The 26,522-nt window shown below is 39.2% G+C and overlaps 1 protein-coding gene and 1 non-coding gene across 2 annotated transcripts; one reads left to right on the top strand and one right to left on the bottom strand.

Moving 5' to 3' along the window:
* Positions 1 to 484: 484 nt before the first annotated feature.
* LOC136223161 (large ribosomal subunit protein eL30) lies at positions 485 to 2,616 on the top strand. Its single transcript, XM_066011027.1, has 5 exons — positions 485 to 650; positions 767 to 872; positions 1,553 to 1,654; positions 2,218 to 2,286; positions 2,373 to 2,616. The coding sequence occupies exons 1-5, from the start codon at positions 630 to 632 to the stop codon at positions 2,411 to 2,413; spliced, it is 339 nt and encodes a 112-aa protein (XP_065867099.1). The 5' UTR covers positions 485 to 629; the 3' UTR covers positions 2,414 to 2,616.
* Positions 2,617 to 14,863: 12,247 nt separating this feature from the next.
* LOC136225182 (small nucleolar RNA R71) lies at positions 14,864 to 14,970 on the bottom strand. The gene has a single exon (XR_010686912.1). It is a non-coding gene; the product is annotated as a small nucleolar RNA R71 (small nucleolar RNA).
* Positions 14,971 to 26,522: the final 11,552 nt, after the last annotated feature.

Below are 26,522 nucleotides of genomic sequence, written 5' to 3'. Positions count from 1 at the left end.
ACGATCGTTTTGAGGCGTTGAGTGGCCACCAGTGTTAAAAAGTGTAAAGTTCAATGGTCATACGGTTAAGAATTGAAGTTCAGTGGCCATAATGTTAAATGCTGCTATTGGGTTTCGAACACAGGTACTTCCAGAGAAAATGAAGAAAATTAAATACCCAAAATGATGTAGTGTCCAGAGAAAATGTTAAACGGTGCAGTTATATAAACCTAACAAAACAGACCCTTAATATACTGATATATAAATTGATTTATGGAAGGACCTAATAAACCCATATATGAAAGATAAAGGCTCAATGTGTCTAAATGAAAGATCAAGAGCTTAATGCATCAAACAATAAAAGATCAGGGACTCAATGTGCCTAAATGAAAGATCGGGGGCTTAATGCACCAAACAATAAAAGATCGGGGACCTTAAGATGCTTTTTGCGTATTTTATAATGTCTATCTTTCTTTTTCTTTTCTTTTTTTTTTGATAAATATATATCTTTACTAGGGTTTCTCTCTTACCTAACAGTTTCTCTGTTTCCGTCTGAAGTCGGATCGGTCCTTTCTAGTTTAGTTCAGGCGGCATCCCAACTCAGAACTAGGGTTTCTTTCTCTGTGTTAGGCAGTAATCGACGAGCAACCATGGTGGCCGCCAAGAAGACGGTAAATTTTCTCTCCCTGTTTTTAATTCTTGGTAGCCTTGGAATTTTCAGTCAAGTTTCACCTTCTTGGAAGATTAAGATTTTTTAACGGTTTTTATTTGAATTGATGCGTTGCAGAAGAAGACTCATGAAAGCATCAACAGCAGGTTGGCTCTGGTTATGAAGAGTGGAAAGTTCACCTTGGGTTATAAGACTGTCCTGGAATCCCTTAGAAGCAATAAAGGTATTATATTTCAGTTTCTTATTTGTATTTTGGTATCGATCTGATTGCTGGATGTTGTCATTTTATCGAATATAGCTATACATCTTCCGCTGGCATACTGGATGTGCTTTCAGATCCCCCATTCATGAAGTATTCGTGTTAAATTATTTGTTAACTGTTAGAGTTTATGTTTATTTTTTAGTTTATTAAGTTTGAATGAGTATTTGGTGAAACTTGCAAACAATTGTTATTTTTATAACATCTATAGCCTCAGTTAATGAGAAAGTGATGTTAGATGACGTCAAAGTTGGGAACATTAGCTTTTTCTTATAGATTACCTGCTTGGAAATGTTAGTTTATCCCTAATGGAAGTAATGGAATCTAAAATGTTAGATTAACCTAAGAGTTTACTCCCATTAACTCTAATCTTTAAGCTCCAAATTGGGGGTTAATGGAAACTTTTTAATTGTAGATGACCTTTTAAATCTCATTTGCATTCCATCGTCTGCAAGTTCTTAAGGTTTACATTGTCCACTTACTCTTACATTACGATTAGTGTATCATATGTTCCTAATATGATGTTGAGTGGTTATATGGCTTTATGTAGAGATATTTAATTGTGTTATTTCCCTTTGTACTTAGACTGTAATTTCAGTTCCTTTTGTTAATTAACCAATAAACGCCATTGTTGATGTTTGCAGGGAAGCTGATTATTATTGCCAATAACTGTCCTCCACTTAGGAAGTCTGAGATCGAGTACTATGCTATGTTGGCAAAAGTTGGAGTGCACCACTACAACGGCAGTAAGTTTCTGGGCTTAATCCTTTGTGTTTCATGATAAGCACAACCCTTAAGATCACCTTATTTGCTAATTTAGTTTTAAAACTGGCCTTGAACCCAGGAATTTAAATGGTATGGATGTAGTTGAGTTTTTTTTTTTTTGCCTTATTTCTGATCTCCTTGTTTGCTAATTTAGTTTTAAAACTGCCCTTGTACCGAGGAATTTAAATGGTATGGATGTAGTTTTGAGTTTTTATTTTGCCTTATTTCTGATCGTTATCTCAGTGTTCATTTCGTTTACGAGGTACATGTGCTATTCTAATACAAGAACCTGCTTACTTTGATTATTCTAAATTGCAAACATGTCAAAGAGTAACGCATAACATTCAATTGATTGGATTTATGATATCTCAAGTTTTGTGATCTTGTCCTAGCTGCAGTTTATGATTGTAAATGATTGTGGATTGTATATTCACAGCATTATATTAATCTCAAAGCTGTAGTTAGTAAATTTGAGGGATTGATGAATTCAAATTTTAATGGAACTTGTTTGTTGGCTGATTATGTGAGTTTGTTATTATTTCAGACAATGTAGACTTGGGTACTGCTTGTGGGAAATATTTCAGAGTGTGTTGCCTCAGCATTATTGATGCAGGTAATTAAGGATTTTATTATAGAATTTGGTTCTTATTTTCTAATTTCTTTCAATTTTCTTGATGTTGTTTATTGATTTGTTTACAGGTGATTCTGATATCATCAAGAGCATACCAGGTGACCATTGATTTGGCCAAAAGGAATAGCGTTTCTCCTCAAGTTTCGGATGTTTTATTTTGCTAGATAGAATAGGTTCTTGTTTATGGATCTTTGTTATCGATAGACATTTTTGTGTTTAATTCGTGGTATTCACTCCTTTTAGTAACTTTTAAGTAATGAATGATGATTTTAAAATACAGAGTTCAAGATTTATGAAGTTAAATTGTAAGCCTATAGAGTTTCCTGATTCTAAATGGCTTTTACCATTTGTTGGGTACTGCAAGTGGTGAATAGCAGTATATGTCATCGACTTCAAATCAAACATATAGAATTGCGTAGGAAATAAACTGTGCTTTCGTTGTTCCTGTTACAAAATTATGGGGAAAAGTTAACAAATAAACTGTGCTTTCGTTGTTCCTGTTACAATCCAATTACTGGTTTTCTAAATCATTGCCCAATTCTCACCAAAACAACACATATATTTAGCATAGCATTCCGGGGTACTTTATTTAAAAGGTAATTAGCTAATAAAACGACTTTCCTCCCACATGTTTTGTGGCAACCCTGAACTTTTAGCATAGCGTTCATTATCTTCTTTAAGGTACGATTTTTACATTTAGCTACTCCATTTGATTGAGGTGAATAAGGTGGTGTAACTTCATGAATAATATCATGCGGAGAGCAAAATTTACCAAATGGTTCTACATATTCACCACCTCGATCACTTCTAACCACTTTAATTGTTTTACTAGCTTATAAAGTTTAAATTTCACTGTAGCCTCATCTTTGCTTTTAAGCAAATATACATAGCAATATTTGACGCTATCATGAATAAAAGTAATAAAACATTTGCTACCTCCATGTGTTTGAACAAATTTCAAATCATAAATATCACTATGTAGTAGATCAAGTGGTTCATTATTTATTTCAACCGAATGAAATGAAGATTTGGCTAACTTAGTTTCAACACAAGTTTTACATAGTGCCTTTGAGTATGAATATCTAATTCAATACTCAATATTTTTGAGCATGTAATATACCGTTAAAAAACTCACATGTAATAGAATATGTTTATGGAAAAACATCATTTAAATTACCATTTTAACCTTGTATGTATAAGCCTCAAAAAATGATAAAAAAAATCAACATGTAAAATAAAATGTTATTTTCTCTAAAATTTCCAACAAATTCAACTCCTAGGGGTCCTTTTTGTTGTTTTGTTTTTATGTGTTAATGTAGTTTTTATATTTTTTTTAATTAAAGATTGGTTAGCGAGTAAGGGTAAGCGGTGGACATTCCAGCTATGCTGGCACCCCCACCACAGACCCAAAAAAGCACCGAACCAAATTTATTAAAAGAGTAAATAAATGTCATAATACAAAAAGAGAAGCCAAAGAATTAGGAAAAGCGATAAACGCAACGTCCTACACGATCATGAAAAAAGACCGATCCACAAAAATCCGGGACAACATCCCACCAAGTCGAAGCTGTTGCTGTCCGTCCATAATTTGCAAGCGAATCCGCAACATGATTTCCGTCACGAAAAATATGAGACACCACAAAAGCCACAGAATCGATCTGATTTAAACAATTGAACCATTTTTGTCTAAGCAACCAACGAACCGAACAAGACTTAGATTTGAACATCTGCACAACATACATTGAGTCGCTTTCAAGCCAAATTTTCCGGCAACCTTTGCTGATAGCCATGTCAATGTCGTAAATAGCAGCAGATAGTTGAGCAAGATAAGCAAAGGAACTTTCAATCGGAAAGGCAAACGCACCAAGGCACATGCCAGTATGCGAGCGATAAATACCTCCGCAACCCGCAGGACCAGGAGCACCCGTGACAGACGCATCAGTATTGATCTTAATCCAATCCCTCGGAGGTGGTTGCCAAAAAATCGGAGTAATGTGCGGAGCCTTAGCAAGACGCTTTTCAATCCCGAGCTCACCTAAGATTTGAAGTTCAACTAGCGAATTCCAAACGGAGCCCCATCCAGTGTGAGCAGATTCACGAACAGCTCCCCAAATCCGTCTCAGCGTGACGGAAGTATCAACCCTCCCATCCTAAAAAATGGACCTATTACGAGCAAGCCATAGAGCCCAAATTGTATTAACAATTGCTGCCGCCCACAAATCAGCGATTTGAGTACTGAAACGTTGAATAACAGCATGATCAACCAGATTCTTAAGAGTCGAGTCTGTGTTAATTCGTCTTCCAAACAATGAGCTAACACCATGCCAAATAAATTTGGAAAACCGACAGGAGAAAAAAAAAGGTGGTCCAACGTTTCAAAATCTAACAAGCACAAACTGCAACAAGAAACAACTTGACAGCCGCGCAACTAAAGCTGATCATGTGTTGGCAAATACCCAAGATAAGCCCGCCATCCAATAAGCGAGTGTGCAGGAGGAACACTCTAACACCTTAAAAAACGACTCCAAGGCTGTTGAGTATGAGGAGATCTAAGCCAAGTGTACAGGAGCTTAACAGTTAAAACCCCACTCGTAGCAGGCTTCCAAACACAAATATCAACATCGTCCCTACCCCGCCTAATATTCCGCAATCTATTCTCCACATTCGCATGTAACACGGGCAGATTATGCCAATTATTACCATCCAAATAATCCTCCACCAAATCAAAACAACGATGCTGTTGACTAGCAGATAGGCCAACTTGTGCAGCCAGTGAAGGACACATCCAGGCCCCATTCCAAAAATTAAGTTCAGAGTGCTGACCAATCCACCAAAAACAGTGATGCTCAACTTTACAATAAATGGATTTTATCGAGCCCCAAATAGAAGAATTCATGATATAATATCGTGACTGTCCTGCTTTATTGAGAAAACGAGTTCTAAGTAAGTTAAAGCAGAGAGACTTTTCTTGAAGAAGACCCCAAGCCATCTTTCCATTCAATGCCTTGTTTAGAATAGACATATTCTTGATTCTAAGACCTCCATCCTTGAAGTTTTGACAACAAATTTTCCAAGGGACAGTGACAAGCTTCTTGCAATTAATGGACCCAGACCAAATAAAATTCCTTATATGCCTAGTCATACGTGTAAGTAGCGCAGAGGGCCACTTATAAATGCTAAAAGAGTGAATGAAGCTACCAGTAATTACAGAATTTACCAGAGCCACTCTCCCAGCCATAGACAAACAATGCCCTTTCCATTTAGCAAAGTGAGCAAGCACCCTATCCATCAAACTAGTCAGATGTCGTGTCTTTGGTAAACCAAAAAACAAAGGGACTCCAAGATAGCGAAATGGAATAGACCTTTGACGAATACCAATAATATCAGCAAGATGATTGCCACGTCCAGAAGAAACAAAGGAGCCCAGAAATAATTCAGATTTGTTCCAACTAACACACTGACCCGAGATAGATACATACAACTCAAATACAGCCTTAATAACAGCTATTACCCGAAGAGGCCCTGTAGAAGAGAAGAATGTCATCAGCATAAAATAAATGAGTCGGAAACATCTTTGCAGAAGTATATTGCATTGGAGCAAGTCGCCCAGTATCCACGAGGTGAAGCAACCAACGGCTAAGAAAGTCCTCGGCAATACCAAACAATATAGGAGACAGCGGATCGCCTTGTCGAACCCCTCTTGAACATCTGAAATATCCACTAATGGCTCCATTGTTCAAAATTGAAATCTGAGATGCAGATAAAACATTCATAATCTAGTCTCTGAATTGAATAGAGAAACCAAAAGCGTCCATCACGGCAAGTAAAAAATTCCAATTTAAAGTGTCAAAAGCTTTCCTGGTGTCAACCTTCAAGGCTAAGTTCCCTCCAAAACACTTTTTACGAAGCATATTAGTGCCTTGAGAAGCAAGCGAAATGCATTGGTGAATACTTCGTCCAGGAATAAATCCAAATTGATTCTGAGAAACAATGCGAGATGCAATAGAAGCGAGTCTATCAGCCAAAATTTTTGCAATTATTTTATAACTAAAGTTGCTCATTGCAATAGGCCTATATTGATCAACAGATATCGCATCCTAATGTAGTTTTTATATTTTACCAAAAAAATAAAAATAAAACTAGTGAATTTTAATGTGGTGATATTTAGATAAGTTATTACTAATTTTATTTTAAAAATTATAGAAAAATCAATTCCAATGTTATTAATAGATGCCTAGAATAAAATCAAATTCTAATTTCTATGTTTTTTTTTCAATTACATGATTTTTTAGATTATGGATTCGTTTATTTTTATACTATGTTTTGTATAATCAAATGATGTTATTTTATAATGATAAAATATACTTGATACTTATATTTATTTATATTAGAAGGGTAGAAGTTTCAAATTAATTGAAATGGTTCTATATTTTATTTTATTTGGTTATAAAATTATGGGAAAAAGTTAACAAATAAACTGTGCTTTTGTTGTTCCCGTTACAATCCGTTTTTCTAAACCATGCTCAATTCTCTCCAAAACAACACATCAAATAATTAATTCAAAAATCGAGTCAAGGTATCTGTAAATATAAAAGGTAAATTAGTAGTGGCTTGTCTTAAGATTGTAGAAACTAATAAACCGCGAGTAGGATAAAATAGATAATTTTATTAACAGTATAAACGATTACAGAATATAATTATCTATTTAGAGAACTAAATTAGAAATAGAAAACACAACAACAAAATAAATAAAGGAAACATATAAGCGAAATCAAACCGTAAATCGAAGGTTAACCCGATGCCTGAACTACCGGTTCCTTTAAGACAGATTGCACCAATTTGGTGACCGTCTCCCAGGGTAACTAAGGCGAACTCTGACTGTGTGCGAATGTATCACCAGAAGCAAAAGAACAATAGCAAAAAAACAGATTGCTTAAAAGAAAATTTTTAGAAAAATATGCTTGTGCTGTGTAATGGATAAAAGAACACAGACTCGTAACATTATAGAGTTGTCGGATCCCACAAATTGAATGCAATTCAATTTGAATTTGTAACCACTGAATTAATATTAATTCTAATTTGAATGTAATTCAATTTGAATTTGTAACCATTTAATAATTATATTAATTGTAATTTGAATGCAGTTCAATTTGAATTCGTAACCACTGAATTAATTATATTAATTCTACTTTGAATGCAATTCAACACATAATTAATTTGTTAATTTATTTGTATTTTGATTGTTGCAATTCAATTAGATGTACATATTATAAGAATAAAATAACGGACTGATTGTTCTGCGTGAGTGGACATATCCACCACCAATTCCAATGTTATATTTAGATAAATTATTACTTTAATTTTATTTTAGAAATTATAGAAAATTCAATTCCAATGTTATTAATACATCCCTAAAGCTAAGGTTTTATGGTGAAAAGGAAAAGGGATAGATCTAGGGAAAGGGGGCGGCGGGGTGGGGGGAGGAGGTTGCGGCAGCTAGGGCGGAGCAGGATGGGGGGCCTCGGCGTGGTTGGGAAGGGCGGATTGGAGGATGATGGCGTTAGAGGAGAGGGGAGAATGGAGGGCGTGGGGCGTGGTGGGGCGCAGGCGGCTAGGGGGGCACTGGGCGTCCGATCGACATGGCAAGGGGCTGAGGGTCGTGCGATGGGGGAGGGTCTGTTGTCTGATGTAGGTGGCAAGGGGTCGCCGCTGGTGGGAGGTGCGGCAGTAGCCTGCGAGGGTGTGGGGAGGGGTTCGGGCGCTGGTGAGGTCCAAGTGGGCAGGGATTGGGCGGGCAGGGATGATTTGGCTCGGGTTGAGCCTACGACGATTGAGAAGGCAGCCGCGGGTCGGATCCAGACAAGGGAAGGGGATTTGGGTAGGTTAGGTGATGTTTGTGGGGGTCAGGCTCAGGGGAACGCGGTTTCCCCCAAATCTCGGGTTGGTATGAATGGATCTCTCAAACCTATTGGAGAATCGGCAAATAAATTCAATTCTAATCCTGGAATAGGGAAAACTTCATGGAAAGATACGGTGATGGGTGTGGTCGAGGAGGAGCCTTGTATGGAGGAAGTTTTGATGGAGGGGGAGTCGGAAGAAGTGTATTCTGATTCTGACGAAGAGGACGGTGATCAAGATGATCCGCTTTGTCCTGTGATTCGGCTTTCCTCAGCGGATAAGCGGGCGCTTAGGGATAAGTGGAGGATTTCATTAATAGTAACGGTATTTGGGAAAAGAATTAGTTTTAACTATTTCGCTCAGAGGATCCAAGCTCAGTGGGTTAAGAAAGGGAAAGTCAGCATTACTGACTTAGAAAATGACTACTATGTCATTAAATTTACTCGGGTTGAGGATTATAACGCTGTGATCAATGGGGGTCCGTATATTATTTCTAATCATGTTATGGCCTTAAGGCCTTGGGTTCCTAATTTTAATCCTCATGATTGCTTGGTAAACAGGATGTTGACATGGGTTAGGTTTCCGGGACTACCCATCGAATATTATAGTGAAAGTTTTCTTAATAAGATAGGAGTTTTTGTTGGGAAGGTTCACCATGTGGACAAAACTACAATTGGGGCTATTAGAGGTAAGTTTGCAAGAGTTTGTATTGATATTGATCTTGCCAAACCTCTTTTGTCAAAATTATGTGTTCATAACAAGGTATACTTTATTGAGTATGAAGGTTTACATAATATTTGTTTTGAATGTGGTATATATGGTCATACTCACGAGGGTTGCCCCAAAAGGGAGAAGGTGTTAGAGGAGGTAATTGAGGGCGGTAGTGGAAGAGAGGAAGGGATCCAAGGAGATGGGGGGAATTTTGGACCCTGGATGGTGGCTAAGAGGTCGGCTAGACGAAGGACACGTCCATCGGTTGTACAAAATCGTCCCCCTGACATTAACATTAATATAGAGTCTACCCTGACCCACCCTAAAATTAGGGTGGATTCTAGGGTTGCTTCAGGCATCACTTCAGGGTCCAGATTTGGAGCCCTGACTATTGAGGAAGTCTAAAATTCTGACCAGGCTAACAATCACATTGAGCAAAGCATGCCAGGCTTAGAATCTACTGAACCTTCAAATAATATGGTTGAAACTGTTAACCCCCTTTTTGTTTCCAAAGGTGAATCCCAGTTTGGGTCCCAAGCTCAGGCTTCTCAAGGGAAGGAGAAGTTAAATGAGGTTAGTATTCCTAATCATTGTGGTGAACCTAGTATTGGGAAGGCTATGGGTGTTAACAAAATTAGTATGAAAAAGCCTAAGGGTAAGCAAAAAAGTGTCCATAATTCTATGGTTTTGTCGGATAAGAGGGGACTTGCTGGTACCTCGGCAAGGCTCTCAGGAGCCCCTAATAAATACCTGGTTTAGGGTTGTGGGTGCGGTCAGTTTGTCCTCCCGTCTATGGATTTGTTGGTTTGGAATGTTAGAGGAGCAGCTAGCAAGGCTACCCGTATCCATGTTAAAGATTTAATTAAACAATTTAATCCTTCTTGTTTTGTTTTAATGGAAACTAAGATTAGTGGAGTTAAAGCAGATGAGGTGGTTAAAAAGTTTAGGAACTGGAATTGTGTTAGATCGGAGGCTATTGGCCGAGCTGGCGGGATTTGGCTTTTCTGGAAGCCAGATCGGGTTCATTTCGATATCGTTAGTATGGATAAACAATTTATTCATAGTAAAGTGAGCTTTTCTGGTAACAAACCCTTCTTTATTACCCTGGTGTATGTTGATCCTGTCCTGGCTAATCGAAAACGGCTTTGGGAGGTTCTTTACTCTATGAGTGTTAACATGACTGATTCTTGCTTTGTGGCTGGTGGTGACTTTAATGATATTGCTCTTATGAGTGATCAGAGAGGGGGCACGCATCACTATGTTAATCATTGCCTCAATCATAAGAATAGTATGAATTTATATGGGCTTTCTGATCTGAGTGCCGCTGGTCATAAGTTCACTTGAAAGCGCAACAGTACCTTTGTTCGTTTGGACAAAGTTTATGCTAATGTTTCAGCTCAAACTAGATTTCCTGAAGTATCTGTGTTAAATCTTCCCTTCCGTCATTCGGATCACTGTCCTATATTAGTCAAGCTGGTGAGAGGCATTCGACCTAGGGGGGAGACCGTTTAGGTATTAGGTGGCTTGGGAGTCTCACCCTAAGTTTAATGACTTCGTTCAAGACAATTGGAAGCCTCACTCTAATGTCCTTCAAGCTGCTGAGGGTTTCAGAAAGAATGTGCTGGGATGGAATAGAAATGTCTTTGGGCATATTATTAGGAGAAAGAATAAATTATTGAGTAGAATTGAGGGCATTCATCGTAGGTTGGAGGTTAATTTCGATCACAGTTTGGATGGTCTCCTCAGAACCCTTCAGAAGGAGTTGGAAGCTGTGCTTAGATAGGAAGAACTTCTTTGGTTTCAGAAATATAGGAAATCCTGGATCAAATATGGGGATCGGAATACCAGGTATTTTCATCTCTCTACCGTCATTAGAAGATAGAGCAATATGATTGATGCTATTAAAGACTCTAATGGTGATTGGGTCTATGAGGATGATGATATTCGTCACTTGGCCCTTGACTTCTATAAAGACCTTTTTAAAGAGGAACATGTTGATCTGGATAAGGCTCAAACTGTTGCTACCTTTCCCATGGTGGGAGAGGATAGAATTCTGGAAGCCTTCCACCCTATTTCCCTAAATGAAATTGATCAAGCCATTTTTAATATTGGGGCTACTAAAGCTCTCGGGGTTGATGGTCTGCCTACTGGTTTTTACCATAAACACTGGGAGGTTGTGAAGGAATGCATTTATAACTTTATCAAAGGTTTTTAATGGCTCTAAGGATATTGGGCTTGTGAACAGAACTCTTCTAGTTCTGATTCCTAAAGTTGAGAAGCCTTCTTCTTTCTTATATATGAGGCCTATTAGTCTTTGTAATGTTCTCTATAAGACTATTACAAAGATTGTGGCAAATAGACTCTGTTGCATTCTTCCTGAGATCATTAGTCAGAATCAGGGAAGCTTTGTGCCTGGTAGACAAATGATGGATAATGTGGTTATTTCCCAAGAGATGGTCCACACTATGAAAATCAAAAAGGGGAAGAGAGGTATTGTGGCTCTTAAGTTGGATCTGGAGAAAGCCTATGATCACATTAACTGGAGTTTCCTTCTTGAGAGTCTAGAGAGAGCAAGGATCCCTGACAATTGGAGGAAGTTAATTAAGGTTTGTATCTCTTCTCCTGTTTTTCAAGTTTTGATCAATGGGGATATGTCGGAGGAATTTTCTCCTTACCGGGGTATCCGTCAAGGGGACCCAATGAGCCCTTTCTTATTTGTTATTGCAATGGAAAGATTGTCTCACCTAATCCAAGATGCTGTTGATAATGGGAAATTCCACCCGGTGGCCATCAATAAGTTCTGTCCCCCAGGTTACTCATTTGTTCTTTGCAGATGACGTTTTGATCTTTCTAGAAGGTAATGAGGAGCAGTTAAGTGTGATTATGGATATTCTTGAGTGTTTCTGTTCTGCCTCTGGTCAGAAATTCAATATCCAGAAAATCCAGGATGATGTGCTATAAGAATATGAACCAGAGAGCCTGCAAAAGGTTGAGTGATTTGTCTGGAATTCCTCTGACTATTTCTCTTGGGAAGTATCTGGGTATCCCCCTCCATAGTGAGAGAGTGTCGAAAGTGTATTTTAAGGATACTTTGGATAAAGCCAATAAGAAGTGTGCCACTTGGAAAGCTAAGACTCTCTCTCTCTCACTGGCCGCCTTACTTTGGTTCAATCTGTCAATTGTGCGACTCCCAATCACGTTATGCAGGCTTGCCATCTTCCTGAGCCTGTTCTCAAGGATCTTGATAAAATTAATCGTCGGTTCATGTGGGGAGAAGCTGAGGAGGGGAGGAAGATTCACCTTGTTCCTTGGAATGAGGTTTGTCAACCTAAGGATATGGGAGGTCTGGGCATTAGGAAAGCCAGAGATAATAATAAAGTTTTATTAATAGAACTTCTGTGGCGAATGTGGCAACTTCCTTCAGCTCTTTGGGTTCAACTATTATGCGGGAAATATCGAAAGGATAAGGTCTTTGGGGGTTCTAAGGATAGAGTGGTTAATTGTTCCTTTCTTTGGAAAGGCATTAGTGCGGTTTTTGCTAAGTTTTGTTCAGGGATTGGGTGGAATGTGGGGAATGGTAGATCCATCAGCTTCTGGAATGATATTTGGATTGGTAAAAAGCCATTATTTGAAGTTTGTGAGTCTTTACCGCCTTTAGAAATTCAGAACTGGAGGATTGCAGATGTGGTGGATTCTGAGAGTGATTGGATTTGGTCTAAATTTGATTCTTACCTCAGTCTGGAATCACTCCTGAGAATTAGAGGAGTTCAGATTAGTAGTAAAATGGAAGACATGGATAGTTACTGTTGGTCTTTGATGAACAACGGGGCCTATTCTTGTAAATCGGCTTTTCAGGCTTTCTATCAGGAGTTGGATACTTCGCACCCAGGGGTGTGGAAGACGATTTGGGCTTTAAAAATTCCGTACCGTATTAGAAGCTTTCTGTGGCTAGGGGCTAAAAATAGGTTGCTTGCTAATTCTGATAGAAAAATGTTAGGCATGAAATTGACTACATTTTAACGTATTAATTATAATAAATTAATGGTGTTTTTGTGCTTTATTACAAGAAAGAAGGTCTTATAGGTGCTTTTGTACAGATAAGGAAAGATTAAGCCGAACAGTCTGGAAGCAGCTTGTTTCGCACATGCCTTGAGGAGTTGAGCCATTCTTTGATCCAGCGGTCAAACGTCGGAACCTCTGATGACGGACATCGACAGGACAGGAAGTAGGTATGGCAGTAGCAGCAGGCAGAAAGGCAGATAAGAGCAGTCCAGAAGCAACAAGATGACATGAAAGTTCGACCCTTGAGTGTTCAAGGGTCAAAAGGATCTTCACTACTTTTAGCATTTTCGATTTATGAACAATTGACTTGGGATTGTAATATTTTGATCGGATACTTTTGGTACCGTATTAACCATGGCCTTTCCTTTAAATAGATATAGTAAGGAAAGAAAAGGCATCGCATCTTTTGTGAAACAAAAATATAGACTCTTTAACCGAGAGGAAAGGCCGGCATAAAGAAAGCTCCATAGATGGAGTTTCACAGCTTTGAACCAGCAGATTGCTCACTCGCCTGTATGAGTGAGTAGTCCTTTTGAATAGGCTTGGCCAGTTGGGGCCGGTGATGTAAGTTTCTTAAGTCTATTAATGAATGAATGGTGTTAATTTATGAAGTGTTTGATAAAGCTTTATATTTCAGTGCTTATGCATATATGCTTGTGCTAGATGAATGATAGGACACTGCTTTCATCTTCACCGAACTCTCTATCAAACATCCAACCCCGAAGCAGACATGTTAGGTGGTTGTATCAAGGGTTTTCTCATTTGAAATGCTGCTTCAATCTTAATGCAAGAAAGAACAAACCTTTAGGACGCTGTTGGTTTTAGTAAGTCTTAGAATCTTAAGAACACACGAGAGTTGACTTAAGTGAGCATTAAAGCAGAAACCTTGACTTCATTTGCATCATTCATGACTGGTTAGACTGTTTAGGAACTTAAAGTAACATGTTCCGCTGTGCTTAGCCTGTTCTACCTGTTTATCATCATCAAGTAGTCATTTTTTATATACACCTAGAATTAGTACGTAGTGCTGTTACCAACAAATCTCAACAAACATCAATATAAAGAAGTCACATATAATGAACACCTTGTTCTGCAACGTTTTTCTAGTAAACTTTGGTCCTCAATCCTTGTGGAGATGATACTTGACTTATCACTTTATTACTTGTATCTAGTGCACTTGCTAGAGTCTATTCTGAGGACAACAAGTTTTTGGCGCCGTTGCCGGGGATTGAAAGCAACAAGTTTATATGAAATTTTCTGTGAAACAAGGTGTTTTTAATCTGTTTGCTAAATTGTGCAGCCAGAAGGAGTTCTCTATCTGTTTATGCGCAGAGCTGGACCTCCTGTTTTTCCTATCGATCTCGAACTAGAGAGAATGTGTAGACGAAACCGAGCGGGAGCTCGACGTGCAAGACAAAGAGAGCGACAAAGAGAAAGAAGGATGGCTGGAAGGGTACCACCCGAACAACCAGTCCAACCAAATCAGGAAGAAGAAGGAGAAAATAACAACCCTCCAGTGATGAGAATTAGAGACTATTCGAGACCGACCACGGAAGGACATTCGTCGTGCATCGTGTTGCCCAACGAAGGAAATAACATGTTTGAGGTGAAAGCATCTATGATACAAATGTTGCAGGCAGCAGTACAATTCAATGGATACCAGTCAGAAGATCCAAACAGGCATATCCAGGAGTTCATCACACTGTGCAACACTTTCAGATCAAACCGAGGAGTTTCCGATGATGTGATCAGGCTAAAGCTGTTTCCTTTTTCTCTCATGGACAAAGCAAAGAACTGGTTGAAAAACTTGCAGCCGGGGACGATCACCACTTGGGAAGAAATGGCCAGCGTGTTTCTGATGAAATACTTTCCACCTAGAAAGGCCATTAAACTCAGAAACAAGGTGTCCCATTTCGTGCAAGAAGAGGATGAATCCTTAGCCGATGCATGGGAAAGGTACAAGGAACTACTAAGAAGGGTACCCAATCATGGCATCCCCATGTGGATGCAAGTGCAAAACTTTTACAATGGAGTCACCAACATTTATAAAATCCAGATCGAATCCATTGCCAATGGTAACCCTGAAGATCTTGAACCACAAGCCTTGTATGACCTTATTGAGAGAGTAGTGAGCACGAGCTATAATTGGCACTCCGCCAGGAGTGAAGGAAAAAGACCGGGGAACGATGATGTTGTGTCAAAACTAACCAGCCAGGTGGAACAACTTGCAAGACAGCTCGGCAAGATAAATGTATCATCAATTCACAACGAGCCCCCGTTCAATGATATATGCGATTTTTGTGGAGGGCGTCATTTCAACATCAACTGCCCTAGAGTTAAACAAGGGAAAGGTGAACAGGGAGAATGTGATTATGCAGGGTATAATCAACGAAATCCACCAAACCCATACTCAAACACCTATAACCCAGCCACAAGAAATCATCCGAATTTCGGATGGACAGGGCAGCCTAATCAGCAGGAACAACCAAGGTATCAGCAACAATAGGGAGGACACTACCAGAGGCAACCTCAACAGCATTATAAACAACCTGTTCCACCCAAGGAAGAAATAGAACCAGACATGAAGACAATGATGATGCAGTTCATAAAGCAGACACAAGCGTCAATTAAAAATCTGGAGACATATGTCCATCAACTCGCTGCATCTACGTCAAAAGGAAAAGGGATAATGCTAAGTAACATAAAGCCAAACCCCAAAGGCGATGTCATGGCCATCACTCTGAGATCTGGTAAGCAAACTCAACCAACTGTATCTACTAATGAAAATGTTGAGTGTGCAGGAACCTCCGAAAATGCTGAAGGTGAGCAAGAACAAACTGTTCCTAGTCAAGAAGAACCCGTCGGGGTAGAATTAACCAGTGATCAAGACCAGGAGGAACAAGGAAATAAGTATAAGCCACCTCCACCCTATGTTCCACCTGTACCATATCCGACGAGGTTAATAAACAAGAAGCTGGAAGAACAAAATTCTAAGGTGCTAGACACCTTGAGAAAGTTGCATATCAACATTCCCTTCGTGGAAGCACTTGCCCAGATGCCGTCATATGCAAAATTCCTAAAAGATTTCTTGTCAAACAAGAAAAAGTTGGAAAACATCTCGATGATCCAACTAAACAGGGACTACTCCAGAACAAGCAGCAGCTTCCGAAAAAGCTAAAAGATCTAGGGAGTTTTTCTATCCCCTGTTCGATTGGCAAGTTAAATATTGAAAATGCACTATGTGACCTAGGAGCTAGCATAAACCTTATACCATATTCTGTGTATGCTAAACTAGGACTAGGAGAACCACGACCGACCAGAATGTCTATTCAGTTGGCCGACCGGTCAGTATGTTACCCTAGGGGAGTTGTGGAAGATGTACTGGTCAAAGTAGGAAAATTCATTTTGCCAGTTGATTTCATCATAATGGACATAGATGAGGACCTGCATATTCCTATTATCATAGGTAGACCGTTCTTAGCAATGGGTAAAGCATTGATAGATGTGGGAGAGGGACAACTATTTTTGAGAATTAGTGGGGATGAAATCATTTTCAAAATGAATGAGGCGATGAGACGAGCTGACACTAGTGATGACACATGCTATTTCTTAGATGATTTTCAAAGTCTTTCCACTTTGCAGGAACAGGGGCAGGACACTCTGGAGACTCTCTTGGGAGAAGAGGCGAATTTATGTGAAGGAACAGGCTGTTCCATTGAATCCAACTTGCCTACACCTCCTCTAGATCCTACTGTTCCCACTCATCAAGAACCACCTGAAATACCCACTGTGCCATTGTCTAAACCCGAACTAAAACCTTTATCCTCACACCTCGAGTATGCATTCCTGGAACCACCCAGCGGAAGCCCAGTGATCATATCTTCAAAGTTAACTCTTGATCAGAAAGCTCAACTCATGGAGGTACTGCGAAGAAACCATGATGCAATTGAATGGAAAATTGATGATATCAAGGGTATTAGCCCAACAGTCTGTGTTCATAGAATTTTGCTGGAGAAGGATCACAAGCCATCTATCCAGCCACAATGCAGACTGAACCCCCACATGAAGGAGGTCGTGCGAAAAGAGGTGATCAAGCTGCTAGATGCTGGAATTATTTACCCCATTTCTGATAGCGTATGGACAAGCCCTGTTCATGTTGTGCCAAAGAAAGGAGGAACCACAGTGGTTCTCAACAAGAAAGATGAGTTGGTCCCCACGAGAACCATAACAGGATGGCGTGTTTGTGTGGATTACCGGAAGCTCAACGAAGCCACAAGGAAGGATCACTTCCCTTTGCCCTTCATTGATCAGATGCTAGAACGGTTAGTAGGGTATGCATTTTATTGCTTCCTTGATGGATATTCGGGGTACAATCAGATTGCAATCCACAGTGAAGATCAAGAGAAGACAACTTTCACGTGTCCTTATGGGACATATGCCTACAAGCGCATGCCATTTGGATTATGCAATGCCCCAGCTACGTTTCAAAGATGCATAATGTCTATATTTCATGATATGGTGGAGCGGACTGTGGAGATCTTCATGGACGACTTCTCTGTTTATGGAAACTCTTTTGGGAACTGTCTAAACAACCTCGAGGCTGTGCTTGTGCGATGCAAGTTGACCTACTTAGTCTTGAATTGGGAAAAATGCCACTTCAGGGTTACTGGTGGAATCGTTCTCGGGCATAAATTTTTTGAAAGGGGGATGGAAGTAGACAAAGCTAAGGTAGAAGTGATAGAGAAACTGGCTGTTCCAACTAATGTAAGGGATGTGAGAAGTTTCCTTGGACACGCCGGGTTCTACCGGAGATTTATCAAAGCTTTCTCAAAGATCGCGCTACCTTTGTCAGCTTTGCTACATAAAGATGTAGAATTCTCATTTGATACAAGCTGTCTAAAAGCTTTTGAACTGTTAAAAGGCAAGTTGATCAACTCGCCCATACTGGCAGGACCCGACTAGGAATAGCCATTTGAGATGATGTGTGATGCTAGCGATACATGTGTGGGAGTTGTTCCTGGGCAGAGGATTGAGAAGAAGTTCAGGCCTATCTATTATGCAAGCAAAACATTAACTGAGACCCAACAGAACTATACCACTACCGAGAAGGAGCTCCTTACAGTAGTGTATGCTTTCGACAAGTTTCGCCCTTATTTGGTTCTGTCAAAAGTCATTGTTCACACAGACCACGCTGCGCTACGCTATTTGTTCGCAAAGAAGGATGTGAAACCAAGATTGATACGGTGGCTACTCTTGCTTCAAGAGTTCGATCTCAAAATTAAGGATAAGAAGGGAACGAAAAATGTAGCAGCTGATCATTTATCAAGAATTTCTCACCAAAGCAGCCAGGAACAACCAGAGATTTTGGAGAATTTTCCAGACGAGCATCAGTATACCATACAGCCTGCTCCATGGTTTGCAGACATCGCCAATTATCTGGCCAGTTCACTTAAACCTCATAACCTGTCCACTAACCAAAGGAGGAAGTTCTATGCAGAAATTAAATATTACTTTTGGGAAGAACCCTATCTTTTCAGGCTATGCGTCGATCAAATTATTCGCAGGTGCATATCTCATAAGGAAGGACAGGCTTTTTTGAGCCATTGTCATGACAGAGAAGGAGGAGGACATCATAGCGCCAGCAGAACTGCATCCAAAGTACTTCAATCAGGTTTTTTCTGGCCAACACTTTTTAAAGATACCAACTTGTTTGTTCGCACTTGCAATGAGTGCCAACGAACAGGCAATATTTCAGCTAGAAATGCCATGCCCCTCAATAACATAGTTGTTTGTGAAATTTTTGATATATGGGGAATATATTTCATGGGACCATTCCCTATATCTTTTGGGCATAAATATATCTTAGTAGCTGTCGATTATGTAAGCAAGTGGGTTGAAGCGATGGCTAGTCCCACCAATGACGCCCGCGTGGTTGTAAAATTCCTAAAAAGGCTGTTTGCCCGATTCGGTGTCCCACGAGCGATCATTAGTGATCAAGGAACCCACTTTTGCAATGCCAAATTTGAGAAACTGATGGGCAAGCTTGGAGTCTCTCATAGAATTGCCACGCCTTACCATCCACAAACTAGTGGACAGGTTGAGATTTCGAATCGAGAAATCAAAAGAATTTTAGAGAAAACCGTTGGCAATTCTAGGAGAGACTGGGCAAACAAGCTTGACGATGCTCTTTGGGCGTATAGGACCGCATATAAGACACATATTGGAATGTCCCCGTTTAGATTATTGTACGGCAAGTCCTGTCATTTGCCGGTTGAAATGGAACATAAGGCCTTTTGGGCATTAACTTTCTTGAATTTTGAGCAACAGGCTGTGGGCGATCAAAGAAAACTGCAACTCTGTGACATGGAAGAATTCATGCTGTTTTCGTATGAAAACGCAGTAAATTACAAGGACAAGACCAAGATGTGGCACGATAGAAAAATCCAGACGAAGACATTTCACGAAGGACAGAGAGTTCTTTTGTACAATTCAAGACTCAGGCTGTTCCTTAGAAAGCTGAAATCAAGATGGTCAGGGCCGTATCTGGTAAACAAGGTGTTTGGTCATGGAGCAGTCGAAATTGGCAAAGAGGGTCATGAACCTTTCAAGGTGAACGGGAAAAAATTAAAACCCTATCTCGAGAATGATCACACAAGGAAGATTGACACAGTCCACTTCCAAGATCCACCAAGCCAATAGAATAAAAAACAGTGTGTTCGTTACAAACACCAATTGTAGCACAAGTAACATTGCATTTTAATAGTTTACTTTCCAGTTTTGTCAAATAATATTTAGCGTAGTTTAGTCAAGTTAAGATCAATTTTGTGTCATATTATGGTCCGTAATGTCGGTGATTCCTGTGCAAGCAAAGACATAAAACTTTTACCCTGCCTTATGGGTCCAGTTTTACATTTTTACTTGTTCGAAGTAGGAGAAATAAATAAATTTTTGTTGAAGAGCAATCCTTGGGAAACGGGAGGCGAACTGTGGACAGAAAAAGTGAACATCAAATCATCTGTCGCTTGGTACTTATGATATCCTACTAATGCACCCTTTCTCGGTAAAACCAAAGTCGGTAGGGGAATAGTCCATTCAAAATTAGAAAAGTAACCGTTTGCCACACCAGGAGTCTCTTCAACTGGACACGCCTGTTGCCAACCACTCGTACAGGTGGCGTTCATTGGAACGCTGTCATAATGACAGTTTGGCAGCAGGCCGTTTCACTCTTCTCCCTACTTAAAGAGATCGACCGCATTATAGACCCTTATTCAAATTCGCTTCACACACATCTTTTTCACACTGTTCCCCATATATTATGTGATAGTTATCTTTGGGAAACCCTATTTAGACGCTAGCATATGATGAGCACTCGAGGATCTGGAAAGCAGGTTAAAATCAAAGGCACAAAGAAAGACAAGGGGAAGAGCAAAATGGCAGGCACAAGCACGGTTGCATTTGTCCCCGATGAGAAATTGGTAAAGAAACTATCCCAGTTCAAGGACGCCGCCATACAACAATACTATGATGATCTGGCTCAGCTTGAGTTTGGGCCGATACGAACTGTGTGCTGGGATACATTGAAAAAACTTAAGCTTACTGAACGAGTGAGGAAACCCATGGAAGCGGGGCATTTCGGGTGCTTCTTTGAGATGAAAGAACCAACGTATAAAGAACTCACCTTGGAGTTTCTTGCAACTTTCAAACATAATCCCGAGATCACCGACCCTGATGAATAGGGAAAATTTAGTTTCTGGCTCATGACCCACACTCAACGACCATCCTTGAACACATTCAACAATCTCCTAGGAGCGACGGATGACGACGACTTGGAGTCTGAAGGGTACAAAGGGGCGTTCACGGAAACCCTTGATGAGTTCAACCCATCGACTTTCTGGCATTCAATCTCGGGCCAGCCAAGTTATGACGGTAGTGCATCCAATGCGTCAGGTATTGAGGACTACGCTATTAGGTATCTTCATAAACTGGTCTCAGGCACCATCTTCGCCCGTAAGAATCATGCCACTATCCCTCATGCCGACCTTACCGCTCTGCGGAGTATGGTGCAAGGGCGCAGGATGAACCTGGGTTTTTGGTTCGGGGAATATATTAATGCGTTTGGCAGGAAGAACTCATCGGTCATATGCTGTGGTAGCATTGTGACTCGTATAGCGGAGGCCATTGGGGTGTTCAAGCCAGAAGATAGGAACCGGCTCATGGTGGTTAACCACCGACTAAATAGATTTGAAGAGCCTTCAGAGCATGTTGTTCGGAAGAATGGTAAACGGGAAGTGGGTCTGGATGCCGGATTTTGTGGAAGCAAAAAGGGTTGAAAGTAGAAAGAGGAAAAATGAGCCCACTGTGTCAGTATCATCCGAGTCGGAACAAATCGAGCCAGCCAAAGATTTGGGCTTTTATCAGAAATGTGCCAAGCTCTCCAACGAAGACATCCTTTCTAAGTTCCACGCCTTGTTTGCTCAAAACCAAGCCTGCAGAGAATAGATATTCGCTCTAGAGTGACAGTATGACGTGCAGCAGGGAGATATTGACATGCTCAAAAATCTCTGTGTAGAGGAACATGGGAAGGAGAGTCCATCTGGTTTTTCGATCAAAAGTCCGGTAAGAACTAAACTTGAAACAACTGCCAACGCTGCTGCCTCCTCGAAAGGGGATGGCGCTACTGCTGCTGCGGATAGAGAGGTTGATTCCTCTCTTTCCTCGCCCGTCTGATCCTTCAAATGTGTCGATGTCCTAACATCTAGTAACATTTATCACCCTTCTTTTAAATTTTAGTGCATTTAGTTCTTTATCATGCCGATATTGTTTATCCTATGCTTGCCTTCATACTAACATTGAGGACAATGTCCATTCTAATTTGGGGGTGGGGAATTACAAATTACAATATATGTATACATAAACATGATAAAAGCCTGAACAAGTTGTTAGTGTAGTATAATCTTATAAATAACAAGTATCCCCATGTGATCTTTGATTAATACTGTCCTTAGTAAATATTCTTCGTAAATATTCTTCATTATATTCATTTCCTGGTACATATTCTTGCGTTTCGATTGTTTTGTTTCCGCAGTAATCACTGAACAGGCTGTGCTTGTTATGAGTGAAATGTATGGTGATAGCCTAGTGTTTGATTTTTATCTTCCCGAGTCTTGAAGTTCCAAAATTTTTGAAGTTTTAAATCAACTTTCACAAGAGGAACCCTTTGCCTTAATGCATAGTCCCCAAAAATAATGAGAACTTGAGCCTGCAATTGCATTTAAATATGCATTGATTCTTTTTATGAGTGGCCCAGCACTTACTATCTTTAGGGAGAATTTGCTTGGGTATGCCCTGTTGAAATGGAAATTCTTTTTGACAAACATAGGAGGAAAAAGGCATTTAGATACCAAATTCACTACACAAAAAGCCTACCTGTGCATTGCACTCACACTTTTAGGATAATCAACTTGTGCTTTAGCCTGTTCTTTCTTAAACACACACCACTCAAAGAAACCCATTCCCTTCATTGTTATCCCAAAACACCTTGAATCTGTCTCATGCCTCAAAACAAGCTGCTCTAGTTAAAAAAAATACATTTTCGAGAAAATATGAGTGTATGAAGATAAAATTGCTAAAATAATGACATTTGAGGGATGATGCTGGAAGTGAGGAAAGATAAAAATCTTTGAATAAAGTCTTTTCATTTTCAGGACACATGTTCATATCTTGAGCCTCAAATGAAATGTTTGGATGGTTGTCTTTTGTGTGTGTAAAGAATAGTCTGGCCAATGTTATGAAACAGGCCGTGTATAGTGTTTAGGTTAAGAACAGAATTGCTCATGTGTTAAGAACTGGGTATATTTAAATAAAGTTGCATGAAGACAGAATTCTGACACTTAAAAAGCTACTCACTTCCATACCTTAGCCTTAGCCTAACATTACAACCTATGTTCAAGACCTTTGGACTATGTTTGGAAAAATTTTGATCCATAGACATAGGACCAAAAAGCAAACTCACACCCTAATGGTGTATTTACTGAGCAGAGGAGTGAAGTTGCATTCCATTCCCTATGACAAATAAGTGCCATAAGTGAGCGAGTGAAAAATTTCATTCCTTGGTGAGGCATGACAGGTAAACAGGTTGTTCCTTGTGAAAATTGAGGTCTAATTTTAAGCTTTAAGGAATTTCTCGAGTAGGGTACAAAATCTAACACTGGCATAACCTCATCAAAAGTTCATGACTTGCAAATATTCTGTTGATATCTCTTCAGGACAAAACGATTTGTATCATCCTCTCTTTTCTGAAACACTCAAAAATCTTGTTTCCGTATTCTTTCATTCCTAACTCTTTTTCCTTTGGATTAACTTGTTTCTACCTGTTGTTTACTTGAGGACAAGCAAAGATTCAATTTGGGGGTATTTTTTAGGCATGAAATTGACTACATTTTAACGTATTAATTATAATAAATTAAGGGTGTTTTGTGCTTTATTACAAGAAAGAAGGTCTTATAGGTGCTTTTGTACAGATAAGGAAAGATTAAGTCGAACAGTTTGGAAGCAGCCTGTTTCGCACATGCCTTGAGGAGTTGAGCCATTCTTTGATCCAGCGGTCAAACGCCGGAACCTCTGATGACGGACAACGACAGGACGGGAAGTAGGTGTGGCAGTAGCAGCATGCAGAAAGGCGGATAAGAGCAGTCTAGAAGAAACAAGATGACATGAAAGTTCGACCCTTGAGTGTTCAAGGGTCAAAAGGATCTTCACTACTTTTAGCATTTTCGATTTACGAACAATTGACTTGGGATTGTAATATTTTGATCGGATACTTTTGGTACTGTATTGACCCTGGCCTTTCCTTTAAATAGATATAGTAAGGAAAGAAAAGGCATCGCATCTTTTGTGAAACAAAAATATAGACTATTTAACCGAGAGGAAAGGCCGGCAGAAAGAAAGCTCCATAGATGGAGTTTCACAGCTTTGAACCAGCAGATTGCTCACTCGCCTGTATGAGTGAGTAGTCCTTTTGAATAGGCTTGGCCAGTTGGGGCCGGTGATGTAAGTTTCTTAAGTTTATTAATGAATGAATGGTGTTAATTTATGAAGTGTTTGATGAGGCTTTATATTTCAGTGCTTATGCATATATGCTTGTGCTAGATGAATGATAGGACACTGCTTTCATCTTCATCGAACTCTCTATCAAACATCCAACCCCGAAGCAGACATGTTAGGTGGTTGTATCAAGGGTTTTCTCATTTGAAATGTTGCTTCGATCTTAATGCAAGAAAGAACAAACCTTTAGGATGCTGTTGGTTTTAGTAAGTCTTAGAATCTTAAGAACACACGAGAGTTGACTTAAGTGAGCATTAAAGCAGAAACCTTGACTTCATTTGCATCATTCATGACTGGTTAGACTGTTTAGGAACTTAAGGTAACCCATTCCGTTGTGCTTAGCCTGTTCTACCTGTTTATCATCATCAAGTAGTCATTTTTTATATACACCTAGAATTAGTATGTAGTGCTGTTACCAACAAATCTCAACAAACATCAATATAAAGAAGTCACATATAACGAACACCTTGTTCTGCAACGTTTTTCTAGTAAACTTTTGTCCTCAATCCCTGTGGAGACGATACTTGACTTATCACTTTATTACTTGTATCTAGTGCACTTGCTAGAGTCTATTCTGAGGACAACAGAAAAGGAGGCATTTGGTGGAGTCTGGAGCTTGTGGAAGATGTAGAGGTCATGAAGAAACTTTGTGCCATGCTCTCAGAGACTGTGAGAAAAGTAAAAAGGTTTGGAGGAAAGTTCTCCCTTTAAAGGTGTTATCTTCTTTTTTTAGCCCACTCTGAGCATGATTGGTTTGTGGATGGGATTAATGTGAAACTTTTGGCTGAGTTGAATCATGGTGCTCTCTTATTTGTGGTGGTATGCCATCAGATTTGGAGATGGAGAAATGAGGAGATTTTTGGAGGAGAAACGGTTGTTTTGCCTAATGTCTTGGATTTCTTTTCCAAAATGATTTGCACCTTGGTTGATAGCTTCGTTGAGGATCCCTTGGCTAGGGCTATTCAGAGGAAGGAGGTCCATCTCTTAGGCTGGTGTAAGCCTAGTGAATGTGTGGTTAAGCTTAACACTGATGGCTCTTGTCTAAAGGACGGGAGAATTGCCGCAGGAGGGCTTCTAAGAAATGATGGTGGCGGTTGGGTTTCTGGTTTCTCTCAGAATTTGGGAATAGGTTCGTCTTTCTCTGCAGAGCTTTGGAGGATTTTTTCTGGCCTTAAGCTAGCAAAAAATCTGGGGGTGAAGAAGCTTCTGGTGGAGTCTGATAACCTTGAAGCGGTCAAAATGATATCAGAAAACAATGTTATTTGCCTGAATAGCCAAAATTTAATCAAAGGCATTAGAAGGATTGGTTCCTCCTTTGATTTTCTTAGCTTCGCTCATATTTATAGGGAGAAAAATCATGTAGCGGACCGTCTTGCGGCTGAAGGTCATTCAAGGATGTTGGGTCTCTCAACCTTTTCTTCTCCTCCGTTGTTCATTTCATCTCTGATCTTGGAGGATTTGGCCGGGGTCAATTTTCCTAGGCTGATCCCGGGTTAAGCGGCTTTGTTTGTTTTTCTTTCATTTCCTACCAAAAAAAAAAATACATCTCTAGAATAAATTCTTTCTATGTTTTTTCTATTACATGACTTTTTAGATTATCGATTGATTCGTTCATTTTTATACTATGTTTTATATAATTAAATGATAAAATAAGATTGATATTTATATTTATTTATATTAGAAGAGAAGTTTCAAAGTAATTGAAATGATTTTATGATTTTTTTTGGAAAAAAATGATTTTATAATTAAGCTATAATATTAAAGAAAAAGAAAAAGATAATTTTCGACATAAAAAATAGGGTAAAGTTCAAATAAAACCCCTGTGATTTCACTAATTTTTAGATAAAGGATTGTAGTTTATTTTTGTCAAAACAAGGATTAAGGTTTTAAACTTGGATTAATGTTATTAAAACCATCTTTAACGACCTGAAAATGAAAATTTTCAAGAATTAAAGTTGTTCAATTTCATATTTTCTATGGAACTACATTTTCGATTTTCGAAAATCATCTTTTTTGCAACTTTCTCTCTCTAAACACTAACTTTCTCTCTCTTTACCAAACATCATCTAAACAATCTCAAAATAAAAAATTTGAAGAATTAAAGTTGTTTAGAATATTAGTAGTTCTTAAAATATATCATTTTTGAAGTCGTCAAAGGTGATTTTAATAGTATCAATCGAAAAAATCCTTATTTAGTTAAAGTTAAAAACCTCAATCATCGTTTTGACAAAAAGTAAACCACAGTCCTTTATCTGAAAATTAGTGAAACCACAGGGGTTTTATTTGAACTTTACCCTAAAAAATAGAATTTTTAAAAATAAATATTGAGAATAAATTATTCATTTTAATAATTTAATAAATATGATCATTGGTTCTATAAAAGAACAACCGTAACATTAAAAAGAGAAACGGAGTGAGTTTCTAAATCAATTTGAAATATAGAT

The sequence above is a fragment of the Euphorbia lathyris genome, chromosome 3, assembly GCF_963576675.1.
Source record: "Euphorbia lathyris chromosome 3, ddEupLath1.1, whole genome shotgun sequence".
Classification (NCBI taxonomy): domain Eukaryota; kingdom Viridiplantae; phylum Streptophyta; class Magnoliopsida; order Malpighiales; family Euphorbiaceae; genus Euphorbia; species Euphorbia lathyris.
Note: the sequence above shows the minus strand (reverse complement) of the source record. Positions and strands in the feature narration are given on the sequence as shown.